This window comes from Nomascus leucogenys, chromosome X (genome assembly GCF_006542625.1).
Source record: "Nomascus leucogenys isolate Asia chromosome X, Asia_NLE_v1, whole genome shotgun sequence".
Taxonomy (NCBI): Eukaryota; Metazoa; Chordata; class Mammalia; order Primates; family Hylobatidae; genus Nomascus; species Nomascus leucogenys.
The window spans coordinates 39,938,366-39,953,306 of record NC_044406.1 but is presented as its reverse complement, the minus strand read 5'-3'; the positions used below and the strand labels follow the sequence as shown (position 1 = coordinate 39,953,306).

General features: G+C 40.1%; 1 protein-coding gene across 1 annotated transcript; it reads left to right on the top strand.

The window, feature by feature from the left end:
• The first annotated feature begins 3,057 nt into the window (after positions 1-3,057).
• Positions 3,058-5,890, top strand: GSPT2 (G1 to S phase transition 2). The gene has a single exon (XM_003276869.3). The coding sequence runs from the start codon at positions 3,294-3,296 to the stop codon at positions 5,178-5,180; it is 1,887 nt and encodes a 628-aa protein (XP_003276917.1). The 5' UTR covers positions 3,058-3,293; the 3' UTR covers positions 5,181-5,890.
• Positions 5,891-14,941: the final 9,051 nt, after the last annotated feature.

Genomic DNA, 14,941 nt, shown 5'->3' with positions numbered 1-14,941 from the left:
GTAAATATTTTGGAACAGCACTCCAGTTAATAAAAAAAGAAAGAATGACAGAAGTGCAATATCACAATTTTGCAACCTCTAATGATATGTCTCTACACAAGTATCAATAATTGTGGCTAACTATAAAAAGAGTCACAACCCGACCTCATGTGTGTCTTGATGGAAATAATCAAAATTCCCTCTAAGTATTCTTGTCAAAAAATTGCACCTGAATCTGATCAAGCTCATAGATTTAATTATTGATAAGCAGGAAATACAGAAAACAAAGGAATATTCTAAACTCTACCATAGAGATACAGTCAGCAAAGCTGAGAATGTAAAAAACACACACAAAAAAAACAAACAAATAAAACCCCTCTACCAGTCATATCATCCACTTTCCTCAATAAATAAATGACATGAAAAAGGGGAAGATAGGTTGGGTATCCAGAGATAAAAAAGACTTAAAAGAAATATCAAAAAAGCAGGCCAAATTGAACTGTAGTGTCTGAGTATACACATTTGTGTAATAAAACTATACAGAAAATCGTATAGGTTATTACCATAAATGTCACAATAGCAGTTACACTGAGAGGTGGAGGAAGTCGTTTGTGATTGAACAGGGCACAAGGAAGCCTTCTGGGCTGGCTGGCAAATTTCTCTTGACTTGGATGGTTGTTACAAGTGTGTTTCCTTTCTCATAAGTCAATAACCTATAATTTTTAATGTGACTTTCTGTGTTTGTGCTATATTTTACAATAAAAAAGATTTTTAAAGGAGAAAAAAGATTGAATTAAGCAATGGTTGGATATCACCTACACTCCTTTTTAAATTTTCCTCTTTGGTGAGGAAAATTCTCTCATTTACTGATGAACTCTTAAGCAGAAAGACTGGAGACAAGCATCCCATCACACAAACCAAAAGATTTTTGTCCAAGGCCAATCTCTCTGGATACAATCTGGTCAGTGCTTCTCTCTCTTGCGTTGAACTGCCTCCCCTCGAACCTCAGGAATGATGGATTATGAGGACATTCACAGACTATTTCTGATTTCTCCTTTATGGTTCTAACAGTGAAGTATCCTCTGTTCTCTAAGATATCACTAAGTAGCAATATGCTCATGACCAATGCATTCGACCCAGCTGAAGGAAAAATCCTAGATGTCTCCTGCTTCCTTGCATGAATTACCTTATGTGAACACGGCTGCCAAAACCTTGACAGGTTCTCCCAGAAATGTCCATTCTAGGTTCACACAATGTCCAAAAAGGCTCCAGTACTTGTGTGGAGGGTCTCTCTGCACATTCTACCTCTCAGTTCTTCCTGTTTATTGTGAATAGGTGTGCACATTCTCTTTATGTCACCGTAAATAATTAATCCATAACCGGAGGCAAAAAGAATGAAGCTGTGGAAACAGTACAGAGCTAGTATAATAGTGGCAGCCCCAGAGTGAAAACATCAAGGGTCCAAGTCTGTCTTTTTTCCCACCCCTAAAGTCTGGAGAACACAATTCTCAAGTTATAATCAGGTACTTGGTTTTATAATATTTTGCTTTGTTGTTGGATTTATTTAATATCCAACTATGAGGCCGGGCGTGGTGGCTCATGCCTGTAATCCCAGCACTTTGGGAGGCCGAGGCAGGTGGATCACCTGAGGTCAGGAGTTCAAGACCAGTCTGGCCAACATGGTGAAACCCTGTCTCTACTAAAAATATATAGTTAAAAAAATTAGCTGAGCTTGGTGGCGGACGCCTGTAATCCCAGCTACTCAGGAAGCTGAGGCAGGAGAATTGCTTGAACTCAGGAGGCAGAGGTTGCAGTGAGCTGAGATCATGCCACTGCACTCCAGCCTGGGCAACAAAAGTGAAACTTTGTCTCAAAATAAAAAAATAAATCCAACTATGTGACACCATCTTGTACTAAGCAGATTGTTTGGACTGAATAGTCTTTCTAGGTATGTCACAAAACCTGAATTCATAAAAGGTAAAGGTGACAGCTTTGAGTACATGAAGACTAAAAACAGATTCAGAGGAATAAGTTTGTATTTTCTATGTCAGTTTGCACTAAATTAACTTACAAACAAGGTCGCTGAGGCTTTGGCTCAACTGTTAACACTTTCTGAGAGTGAGATTCTTTTGATTAGGGTCTTAAGGTCTTTGTTCATCTCAGAAGTCCTAATTGGTTTAATTAGGCTGACACCTACAGCCCTGTCTCATTACCATAAACTATAGAGGGGTTCAACATGACACTGATTGTTTCTTAGAGCAAAGCCAGTGCAGTGAGTAGGATTCCAGGCCCCCCGGAATGAAGCAGGAAAACCCAAGGCCTGTGGAAGCAGGATGTACTAGGGAGGTGCTGGCGAGTAGTGCAGATAAACCCGGAATACAGCTGGTTGGTAAAACAAGAGTGATCTGAGTCCTGTGCTTGTCTACGTGATCCACCATTGAATGGCAGGCCAGCCATTGTGCAGGCATCTGCATATGAAGTGACTAGAAGCTTCACTCGAACAAGGATCTCTTTGGAAATTCTCTCCCCTCAGACAGCCAGGGTGCTTAACATGAAAAGAAGTTGTAACCCTATCCTTAAACTATAGAAGCCATCAGCAGAAGTTACAGGCTTATGGGGGCCCACTGGAAAGGGAAAATCAAAAGGCCTCTGGATTTCAAATTAATGAGTGATCTAAAGTTGCATTTCCTAAGTTCGGCTACAGACTCATATATTTCATGAGTCCCTCCCTACCCATTCCTTGCCTCTCCCTTCAGTTGCTGGGTTTCTGAATTTCTGTATGGTTAACCCTTATCCTGCCTCCCATTTGTTCAATAGGAATGTTCACTTTTACTTGAATCTTTTAGTAGAATTGTATATCATGTGTTCCTGTCTAGGTTTAATCATCAGATTGTGGCCAAATTGCTCTGCCAGATCGTGTGAACAAAAAAGTGAATGAGAATTTTCGTTTTAAAAAATAGTACTTTTTGACTTAACCCCTGGCTAAGAAGAAGTAAGGAAGCCAAGCGTACGGATGGCAGCGAGGGGTCAATCCACGCCCGGCGTTGGGTCGGGGGTGGAGGAGTCGGAAGTGGTTGGGGTTTGGGGGAGGAGATCCGCTCACACACAAGAGGAGAGTGTTGAGCCGCCATATCTGCTGCTGCCGCCGCAGTTGCGAATGCAGCATCGGCGCTTAGCTGCTCCGCGGTGCCGCTAAGGTTCGTGTCGCTACCCCTTGGCCCTTCGCTCTTGCTGCCTTAACCCCGCCGGCGGAGCCCGCTCTTTCTGGCCTGTTGAGCCCGCTCCCTCACTGCCGCACAGCAAGTTCTGAGACCATGGATTCGGGCAGCAGCAGCAGCGACTCGGCGCCCGATTGCTGGGACCAGGTGGACATGGAAGCCCTGGGGTCAGCCCCGAGCGGGGATGGAGTCTCTTCTGCGGTGGCCGAGGCCCAGCGCGAGCCCCTCAGCTCGGCCTTCAGCCGTCAGCTCAACGTCAACGCCAAGCCCTTCGTGCCTAACGTACACGCCGCGGAGTTCGTGCCGTCCTTCCTGCGGGGCCCGACTCACCCGCCCACCCTCCCGGCCGGCTCCGGCAGCAACGATGGAACCTGCACCGGCGCTGGATACCCTCAAGGTAAAAGGATGGGACGGGGGGCACCTGTGGAACCTTCCCGAGAGGAACCGTTAGTGTCGCTTGAAGGTTCCAATTCAGCCGTTACCATGGAACTTTCAGAACCTGTTGTAGAAAATGGAGAGGTGGAAATGGCCCTAGAAGAATCCTGGGAGCACAGTAAAGAAGTAAGTGAAGCCGAGCCTGGGGGTGGTTCCTCGGGAGATTCAGGGCCCCCAGAAGAAAGTGGCCAGGAAATGATGGAGGAAAAAGAGGAAATAAGAAAATCCAAATCTGTGATCGTACCCTCAGGTGCACCTAAGAAAGAACACGTAAATGTAGTATTCATTGGCCATGTAGACGCTGGCAAGTCAACCATCGGAGGACAGATAATGTTTTTGACTGGAATGGTTGACAAAAGAACACTGGAGAAATATGAAAGAGAAGCTAAGGAAAAAAACAGAGAAACCTGGTATTTGTCCTGGGCCTTAGATACAAATCAGGAGGAACGAGACAAAGGTAAAACAGTCGAAGTGGGTCGTGCCTATTTTGAAACAGAAAGGAAACATTTCACAATTTTAGATGCCCCTGGCCACAAGAGTTTTGTCCCAAATATGATTGGTGGTGCTTCTCAAGCTGATTTGGCTGTGCTGGTCATCTCTGCCAGGAAAGGAGAGTTTGAAACTGGATTTGAAAAAGGTGGACAGACACGAGAACATGCGATGTTGGCAAAAACGGCAGGGGTAAAACATTTAATAGTGCTTATTAATAAGATGGATGATCCCACAGTAAATTGGAGCATCGAGAGATATGAAGAATGTAAAGAAAAACTGGTACCCTTTTTGAAAAAAGTAGGCTTCAGTCCAAAAAAGGACATTCACTTTATGCCCTGCTCAGGACTGACCGGAGCAAATATTAAAGAGCAGTCAGATTTCTGCCCTTGGTACACTGGATTACCATTTATTCCGTATTTGGATAACTTGCCAAACTTCAACAGATCAATTGATGGACCAATAAGACTGCCAATTGTGGATAAGTACAAAGATATGGGCACTGTGGTCCTGGGAAAGCTGGAATCTGGGTCCATTTTTAAAGGCCAGCAGCTCGTGATGATGCCAAACAAGCACAATGTAGAAGTTCTTGGAATACTTTCTGATGATACTGAAACTGATTTTGTAGCCCCAGGTGAAAACCTCAAAATCAGACTGAAGGGAATTGAAGAAGAAGAGATTCTTCCAGGATTCATACTTTGTGATCCCAGTAACCTCTGCCATTCTGGACGCACGTTTGATGTTCAGATAGTGATTATTGAGCACAAATCCATCATCTGCCCAGGTTATAATGCGGTGCTGCACATTCATACTTGTATTGAGGAAGTTGAGATAACAGCCTTAATCTCCTTGGTAGACAAAAAATCAGGAGAAAAAAGTAAGACACGACCCCGCTTCGTGAAACAAGATCAAGTATGCATTGCTCGTTTAAGGACAGCAGGAACCATCTGCCTCGAGACGTTCAAAGATTTTCCTCAGATGGGTCGTTTTACTTTAAGAGATGAGGGTAAGACCATTGCAATTGGAAAAGTTCTGAAACTGGTCCCGGAGAAGGACTAAGCAATTTTCTTGATGCCTCTGCAAGATACTGTGAGGAGAATTGACAGCAAAAGTTCACCACCTACTCTTATTTACTGCCCATTGATTGACTTTTCTTCATATTTTGCAAAGAGAAATTTCACAGTAAAAATTCATGTTTTGTCAGCTTTCTCATGTTGAGATCTGTTATGTCACTGATGAATTTACCCTCAAGTTTCCTTCCTCTGTACCACTCTGCTTCCTTGGACAATATCAGTAATAGCTTTGTAAGTGATGTGGACGTAATTGCCTATAGTAATGAAAAATTAATGTACTTTAATTTTTCATTTTCTTTTAGGATATTTAGACCACCCTTGTTCCACGCATACCAGAGTGTGTCAGTGTTTGTGTGTATGTTAAAATGATAACTAACATGTGAATAAAATACTCCATTTGAAACTCCTCGGTTATTTGAAATGCTTTTGAATAATGTTTAAATGTCATTATGTAATGCTATTCAATTAGCTTTATTACTTTCTCAAATAGTTGAATAGGTTCTATCTCTTAAAAACTCTTCACCACTTACTGTTTTAAGTGAGGAATTTACAAACAATGCATAAGTGTGTATTAAAGGAATAATTTTAATTTTGAGAAAAAACGTATGTTAAGGCCCTTCCCAGTGGGCTTTGTTTTCTCTGTCCAAGTCCAGTCAATAAAGGAGCTCTTCTGCTTCCCCACTCGTGATTTGAAAATGAAAGGCTCAGGCCGTCTTTATTTGTATAGCAATAGTTCACGTAACATTATCCATAGGTTCTTGAAGACTACAACATTAAGCAAAACAATGTACAGCAGGTGTACATCGTACAACAATGCACAATGTATGACATTGTTTAATGTTGTTTAGTTACGACATTGATAAGGGGAAAAATTCATTTTGTTAGATGTTATTTCACTTGAAGTCACAATTTCCAAGAACCAGTGGACAATGTTAAGTGAGGACTTACTGTATTCCATCAGGTCCCATCACGTTAAGCATGGCCAAATTATAAATACGCCTGGAGATTCGGACCATAGGTTTACAAGACTCTTTATTTTTTTAAAGACAGGGTCTCACTCTGTCACCCAGGCTGGAGTGCAGTGGTGCAGTCATGGCTCACTGCAGCCTCAACCTCCCAGGCTCAAGCAATCCTCCCATCTCAGCCTCCCAAAGTGGTGGGATTACAGGTGTGAGCCACTGTGCCCAGCCTTGGCTAGACTCTTATCCGTACTCCATCATCTTAACAAACACAGCTCTTGGTTTTGTTCACCATGAAACTCGTGGTATGGGACACAACCCAATAAGGGGTATGGCTACTGAGAAGATAAATGCTTGCAATGGGGCCTTTGGTCACTGAGTAAAAACTAAGGATTAGTGACTCCTGGGCTGGGAAATGAGATGATGTCACCTTTGTCTCTTTCGTGCTTGGGTTGATAGGAAAGGTGGGAAGTCATTTTTATATTCAGATCATGACCTACACTTGGGGTACACAGAGGCACTGGATATTTCTCTGAACAACTTCTTGAGGAAAACACCAATTATGGATTCTGAGGTGGCTACATTTATTGGCAAGAGAGTGGCCTTATAACCTGCATATAACTGTCAACAACTAAAGAACCTTCTGTCTTGTTAAGTGGGTAGTGCCTTAGGCACAGCAGTATACCTGGAGTGAGAGACGGTTTGCTTTGCTGTCGAATCTCATACTCATGAGCTAGTTGAATAGGTGTGGAGACTGCTGGCACAACACCCTGGGCTCATTCATGCTCAGGTAAAGGCAATGTATCCTTCTACATCGTCCCTTTGTGTGTACATGTATCTCCAGGGTGTCTAACCGGTCAGAGATAGCCACACTGGTCTTGTTGGAGCATCAGTATCTTGGCTGTACTGCCCATAGGTCTTCAGAGCACCCATGTGGGAAATGAGGATTTTTATTTTGTCTTATATAAGCTAACCTGATCCACACAGATGTGCCTCATACATCTTGGACCCAGTTTTTTAATCATTAGAATGTCAATGGCAAGAGTTTTATTTTTATCTTAAGAACTCTATGCACTGAACCTCATACAAAATACAAACCATCCAGTACTTGGTAAGTGTTGCCCTGGAAGCCACTTTATAAACAATTATTTTTGCTGCTGCATCAATCTCATTGTTTTGTAGTTTTAGTGATTTACCAGTAGTATTTTGTGGCTGTCTTCCACTGATAGGCCAAAACCACAAGCCGGGACAGAACTCTTTGTTTCCATCCAATTTGGATGATTTCCCATCAAAAACTGGCTCCTAAATGTCTTTCTCATTAGCCAATTGTTTAGCAATTTCCCTACCAGACATTCTGAACTGTTTATATATAAATACAAAAACCTCTAGAGAAAAAGACAATTTTTGGAAATAGATTTTAGAAACCAATTCTTTGCATTTCATTGAGAAGCAGATCATCCAGGTGCTTGGAGATACTGGACTGTCTCTTTAACAAAGTGGATACAAACTCGTGATAACATTTCTTTCTAACTTCCCGGATACATTTCTTTATAGTTGTTAATATCTGATGGTGTTCTCCAATACTCCAAATTGGGGCCATTCACAGAGTACTAGTTTCCCTAGGGCATCCAACTATTTATAAAAACCATGTTCAGGGCAGTTTCCTTTCAGAGATCCCCTATTTCCTCTAATTCAGGTCAGTTTGATTTAACTGTCCTCAGAGTTTCATCTCCAATTCCCAGCAGCCAAGATAATATGGAATCTTCTCAAATCTGGTTGCATACTGTAAGTACTTTATGAACTTCCTACTTCAGGCTTTCTCAGTGTCTACCCATTTGTTCTTGGCAATTTTTCTCCCAATTTTCCTTCTTTATTCCTCTGGTCATTATGGGACAAGTCTGAGGAGATTTAAGGAAAGGGGCCAACTTATTCTGTACTTCAGCAAAGACCTGAAAAGGAAAAAAGGGGGAATGTTGGGGCTGGATAGAAGGTAGTAGACCTCCACATTGCTCACTTTGAGCGTCTTTCCCTAGTACCTAGGAAAAACAGCCAGTGCTTTTACTATCCACTAAAGCCTCTGTTCCTGTCCTCAAAAGACAAATCCTCTCTCAAAATAGACCCTCCTTTCACAATATCATGATTTTGATTCATTGCAGTGCAAGAACTTGCCCTTTTTATCATTTACTTATAAACATTTTGCAGTATGCGTACTAATTTTAGTAAAATGGGGCTGTAAACAAACTATCCAACAACCACATAAGTTCTGTCAAAACCTGAGCATTTGAGTTGCTCCAGTGCCTGTTTTCATGTCCAATATTACTCTTTCTATATTTTCTGTTAAGACAATTGCCATATTTTTTTATTTTTCTAGTTTTCAGTTACATTATCTACTAATTGGCCATTGAGGGGAAGGAGAATTTGAACCAAGGCTTCTCCCCGGGGACACCACTGGTTACTTCCATGGAATGGGGAAAGTGAACTTACCTTAGAATTTGGGAGAGGCTTTTTCAAAGCACCTTGTGTGTGTGTGTGTGTGTGTGTGTGTGTGTGTGTGTGTGTTCAGCAAATAACCAAAATCAGCAAGGGAAAGGGAAAAGAAAAGAAGAACCTGCTGAATGAACATGCCATGTATCAGAACAAACAGAAGGGAACAAAAGCTCTACTTACATACAGAAGACACAGCTTATAACGCTACACTACAGATCCTGTAAAATATTGAATATTGGCCCCACACACAGTTCAATCCTGCACTAGACTATGCCAGATTGTTTTAGAGAAAATTTGTCTAAATTCTAGAGAGATTCTCTTTTCCCACACTTAGCCTTTAAAAATTGTATGATTTCTTTTTATAAATCAGTGTTGATAAAAGCTTCAGGCTTTAAGACATCAAACAAAAGAGATTTCTGCAAAGCCCCTTGTTTTCTACTTAGATTAATATTAAACACTAATACTAAATTTCCATAAACATAATTTGCACACATTTCTCAGTCCTCTAAAGAAGATGTTTCTCTCTTTGATTGCTGAACTTTTTCCAAAGTCCAAGCAGATAATATTGAAACTTGGCCTTGGTTTTGGCATGCAAGTACAGAAAAAGATTTGTTCATAGTCAGGCTGCTGTACACAATCATGTCGTTACGTCTCTCACCTGGTAAGATATATATACAAAATATATGCATTTACAGCCCTTCTTTCACATTTGGGGCATTGGGTAAAGGGCCTCCTCTATTCTCTAACAGAAACTTAGATGAATTCTCTCCTCCTGAGACTGCTTTTACTTGTTCTATGGCAGTGTAACAGTGACCTTTTGCCAAACCAATACATTCACAAAAGAAGGACACTTTGTCACATGGCAAGTGACCAAAAAATACCCCAAGTAGCTTCTGCAGGTTTAGCTGGCAGTTCCTGGATTCAATTTTAGTGTTTGATCTCCACCCTTGAGTCTCTTTTTTCTCTCTTCTTTAATTGATGCTTCTATCACTTTCTAAACTGTCTTAATTTATTTTGCCAGTTTGGTAGTGTATAAATGAATGGTGAAATAAAATGTACCATTACTTTTTTTTTTTTTTTGAGACAGAGTTTGGCTCTTGTTACCCAGGCTGGAATGCAATGGCGCAATCTCAGCTCACTGCAACCTCCATCTCCCGGGTTCAAGCGATTCTCGTGCCTCAGCTCCCCAAGTAGCTGGGATTACGGGCATGTGCCGGCACACTCAGCTAATTTTGTATTTTGAGTAGAGACAGGGTTTCACCATGTTGATCAGGCTGGTCTTGAACACCTACCTCAGCCTCCCAATCATTACATTTTTTAAACATCCAAAGACTTAGATCCTGAGTGATGTTGATGACAGAATGCTCTATCCCCAACCACATTCTTCAATGCATGCTAAATTAAAAAGAACTCTTGTCTGAGAGGGTCTGAGAGGGTAGGTGGTCCACAAGCATAAATTTGATACATTTAAGAAGTGAGTGAGGGTTTGAAGGTCAGGAGATATATTTGAGGAATCCCTAACCTTAAAGGATGATGATTGCGGCCAGACGAAATGTGGCTTCACAAGATCTTCGTGGGGAGTAAAACATCATAGTGACCAAATGTTAAGTCAGGAAGAACTGTTTGCCTCCATGGATGGCACACTATTCAAGGCCTGGAGGAAAACTAGGTGCACGAGAAAAATAATACTGATTTGCTAGCAGAATCTGAGCTGAGCTTGGAGGTGGCTAGGGAATGAATGTATATCAGATTCATTCCATAAGACAAGTCAAAGCTGCTGGCAATACAGACAGCATGGCAGCCAACTGTGAGGGTGGTGAGATTGCCAAGCCTCACAGACTTCCACGTACGAGTATTAGACCCCACATATCTACCAATGCCTGACTAAGTTAGTGGCACCCAAGATACCACATATGACCTGAGTGTGCAGCCTGCCAGTAGCTACAATTAAGGGCAAATTCTGCTCTGGGCCACCCTTGGGCCCTCAACTCTGCCAACAGTTCCCACCATCAGACTGGGGGCCAAAATCAAAATACATTCTCCTCCCAACATGAAATATGCCTAGCATTGTGCTGAGCAAACAATTGACCTTTTCCCTTTCCCTGCTGGTATTTCTCATGGTGAACTTGGTATCCACAGAAGTGGCTATGATCCATGGCAGAGAGAAAAAGTAATGAATGCCCTATGGAACCACCAATTAGAATTCTGAGCAAAGCATCTAGCCCCTCCCCTATGAGCCTCTTGTCCCTCCTGCATAACAGTTATATAATGTCAGTTACTTGGTTTGTAGAACTGTTGTGAGGACCGAACAAGGTAGCAAATACAAAAATTGCCTGGATGCAGTATGTGGCTCAATAGCTTTGAGTTTATTCCCTTCAGTCCATATTCAGTCCTTACTCCTGACTGTATTTTTGACTCTAAGAGCTCTGCTTCTCCTTTCTCACTGGATTTGCTAATTGCTTACCCAACAGCCTTTTCTACCAATGCCCAGTGATAACAAAAACTGATTTTGTTCAAAGAAGGAATATGTTCGGTTGTGGGGCAAGGGTGGGGAGGCTCAGAAATTCTCCAATCCAAGCATGGCTATCCTATTCTCGTTGGTTATATGATGGTTTTTCCAGCCTCCCCTACAGCTAGGGGTGAACATGTGACCCAGTTCTGCCCAATGAGGTGTACAGGGAATACTTTAGGACTTCTGTAAAAGAGGCTGTTTCTTAATAAGAAGGACAGATGTGAGAGAATGGTGGTACTTGGAATGTGATAGAGATGCCTGGAGCTGTTGCAGCCACATTGTAACAAACATGAGGTCCCAGAGTAAACTTCATGAAAACAGTCGAGCTGGAATATGGAAGCTGTGGTGTCCTTCAGGCATATTTGAGCAACTGAACCAGTGCAAGCATACTTCCAGACTTCTTATGGGGAGGGGAAAAAATTAAGGTCCTGTTTGTTTATACCGTTTTCTCTAAACTTTAGCTGCACAGTAAATTTATTTGAAGGTAGCATTTAGAAGTGCTAATGCCTTAGCCCCATATCTAGAAATTCTGATTTCATTAGTCTATATTGTGACTGTACACTTTTTAAAACTTTCTGTTATAAATAGTGTGAGATACATGACAAGATATAATATTATAAAGAATGCATGTAGATTTTACACAGCTTCATTAGTTAATAACTCTTGGTCAATATGATTTTATCTAAACCCTCACCAACTTCTCTCCACCCAAAGATTAGTTTGAAGCTAATCTTAAACATCATATCACTTAATAAAAGATTATTTCAGTATGTATCTGTAAAAGATGTAGACGCTTTATAAAATATAAACAGAATAATATTATCACATGTAAAAAATTAGTTACAGGCTGGGTGTGGTGCCTCATGCCTGTAATCCCAGCACTTGGGGCAGCTGAAGCGGGTGGATCACTTGAGCTCAGGAGTTCAAGACCAGCCTGGCCTACATGATGGAACCTCGTGTCTACAAAAAATACAAAAATTAGCTGGGTGTGGTGGCATGTGCCTGTAGTCCCAGCAACTTGGGAGGCTGAGTGGGGAGGATGGCTTAAGCCCAGAAGGTGGAGGTTGCAGTGAGCCGAGATTGTACCACTGCACTCCAGCCTGGGCAATAGAGCCAGATCCTGTCTAAAAAATATTAATTATAATTCCTAAATATCTTCACATACTCATTCCTAGCTCAAATTGTCCAACTGCTTATAAATATTTAATTTTTGAAATTTGATTTTCAACTCAGGATTCAATTTACTCTCATGCATTATAATTTGTTGAATCTCTTTTAATCTATAGGTTGTCCCTTCTCTATTTTTTTTTCTTGTAATTTATTTGTTGAAGAATTTGGGTCCTTTATTCTCTAGAGTTTCTTACAGTCTGGCTTTTGCTGACGTCCTTCCTTTGTTACTGTTTAACACGTCCCTCTGTGTCCTGTCTTCTCTGTAAATTGGTTGTTAGAGCTAGAGGCTTCACTAGATTCAAGTTTGCTTTTTTTCCTTTTTCCTTTTTTTCTTTTTAGCGAGAATATGTACTTCCATCTGTCCATCTGGAAACAGATAGAAATACATAGCACTACCTGGGAAGTGTCTGGTTATCTCCTTTTTTAGCAGACATTGATGATCATTGGCTAGATCCAATATTTCATCACAGATTGTAGAATGAAGATGTTCCATTTATCTTTCTACATTTATTAGCTAAGATATTTCTTTAAGAAGAATCTTCCCCTCATTTACTATTTGGTGACACAGTAAATAGTATATATACAAATAGAAGGCTAATCATTTGATTCTTTCCTTTTATTTACTAGTTTTCAAATAATGAATTTATTCCCTAGCACTTTTAGAGATGACCACAAAGTATATTTTAGAGTCATTATGAACCCAATATTTAAACACACTTAATGTGTTTAAGTCTGTTTAGTTGTTATTCTTATATATGCTCAAACTATTCCATTTTTAGGCATTCAGGCTCTTCAGCTTGGCTCTTGAATTCCTTTTACATGACCCCAGTAGTCTGTGATAGCTTCCTGTTTTCTTGTACATCTGGTTGTTCAAGTCTCACCTTATACATTTCCCAAAATCAGCTCATTCATTATGTACTGATTTTTTTTTTTTTTTTTTTTGGTGAGAAATGCTTTTTTAGAGAGTAAAATCATCAGGCTTAACTGCATGCCACTGGGTTCATCATAGTTTCTGGTGCTTTGTAGAGTACTGAACTAATAAATACATATTTAAGCAAAATACATCATGAGTTTATACCCATAATTCCCATTCAAATTTAGGGCTCCAGCATATGTACTTTATGTCATTAATTTTACTTCGGTATATCCTTTCTATAAAGCCACAAGTACTGACTCCCAGTGATGCCAACAAAATATTATCCCCCAGTTTACACCTGACAATATCTGAAAAACATGCCAACACTACCATTAAAAATGCTAATTCTGAAAACAGTTTAAATATTTTGTGTGGTTCTTTTGGTCCTCAGGTTGTATCTCACTAGGAATAGAATGTACAGAACAAATGACTATGTTTATAAACCATTCGAAATAGTTTCTCTCTGTATGATAATGCCACCAACTAAATGTACAATAAAATCAATTTTACTTTTCATCGATAGGAGTTATTTTATATTATTTAATTAGTTTTTATAAATATGTGGAAAGTTTACATAGTACCAAAGTCAAACCTACAAAACAACATATTTGAGCAAAGTCCCCCTTGTATTCTTGTCCCTCTCACTCTGAGCCTTCTTTCCCCCGGATACATTTTTTTCTAGTTTGTTGATTATAATTCCATATATGGATTTATTCTCCATTTTTGTTAAATAATAATACACTATGCAGTTTTCTCCAACTTGACTTTTTTTGTTTACCAATATATCCTGGAGAGTGCTCCAAATCAACATATAGAAATAGTTATTTTTTATAGTTGCATAATATGCAATTATTTTATTTGTCAAGTCTTCTATTAATGGTTTTTTAATCATCCCAATTTTCTCCATAACACATAGTTCCATAATCAGCAACATTTTCATATTTCCCCAGTGTTTCTTTGATTTTGAGAATTGGGATTTATAGGCCAACATGTATTCATATATGCTAGATCTTGCCAAATTCCCCTCCATAAGAATTTTGCCATTTTGTAGGGAGTTTAGTCTTTTTAAAAAGTTTCTCAGGTGATTTTGTGGTTCTTTAAGGGTTGGGAACCACTGGTTTAAGTCATTGCTACTGGGTTTTTGTTGCTTGTTTTGTTATTGATGCTAAATACATAATAACCTAGTGTAAACCACATAATTGGAATCTTCCTACTAGATCCAATACTAGAAGCGATCAGGGACTGTGCTGTGTTCTCAATACCCACAGTGGCTAGCACACGGACTAGAACAAAGCTTATTAAATGTATATTGAGTGTTAAATGAGACAGTGAAATGTAGTGACATCACCGTTAATCTATTTCTTATAAAAAGTATATTACTGTGCCTGCCTCTACATCAGATGTTTCATTCTCTGAAGGCATGAAGTGGGTATTATTGATACATTAATGTAGCAAACATTTATTTAGAGTGTACCATGTGACAGTAGTATTCTAGATGATGTACATAGAATAAAAACAAAACAGGCAAAAATCTATGCCCCTGTGGAGTATTACATTTTAGCAGAATTTAAAGAATTTAAGAATTGAATATAAGCAGAATAGTACTTAGTGTAAATAAGAAAATTATAACAGTGTGACCATAAGACTGACAGGGATTTTAAGCTGTGGCTAGACCTGCCCATGCTTTTTAAGCAGAAACCTGA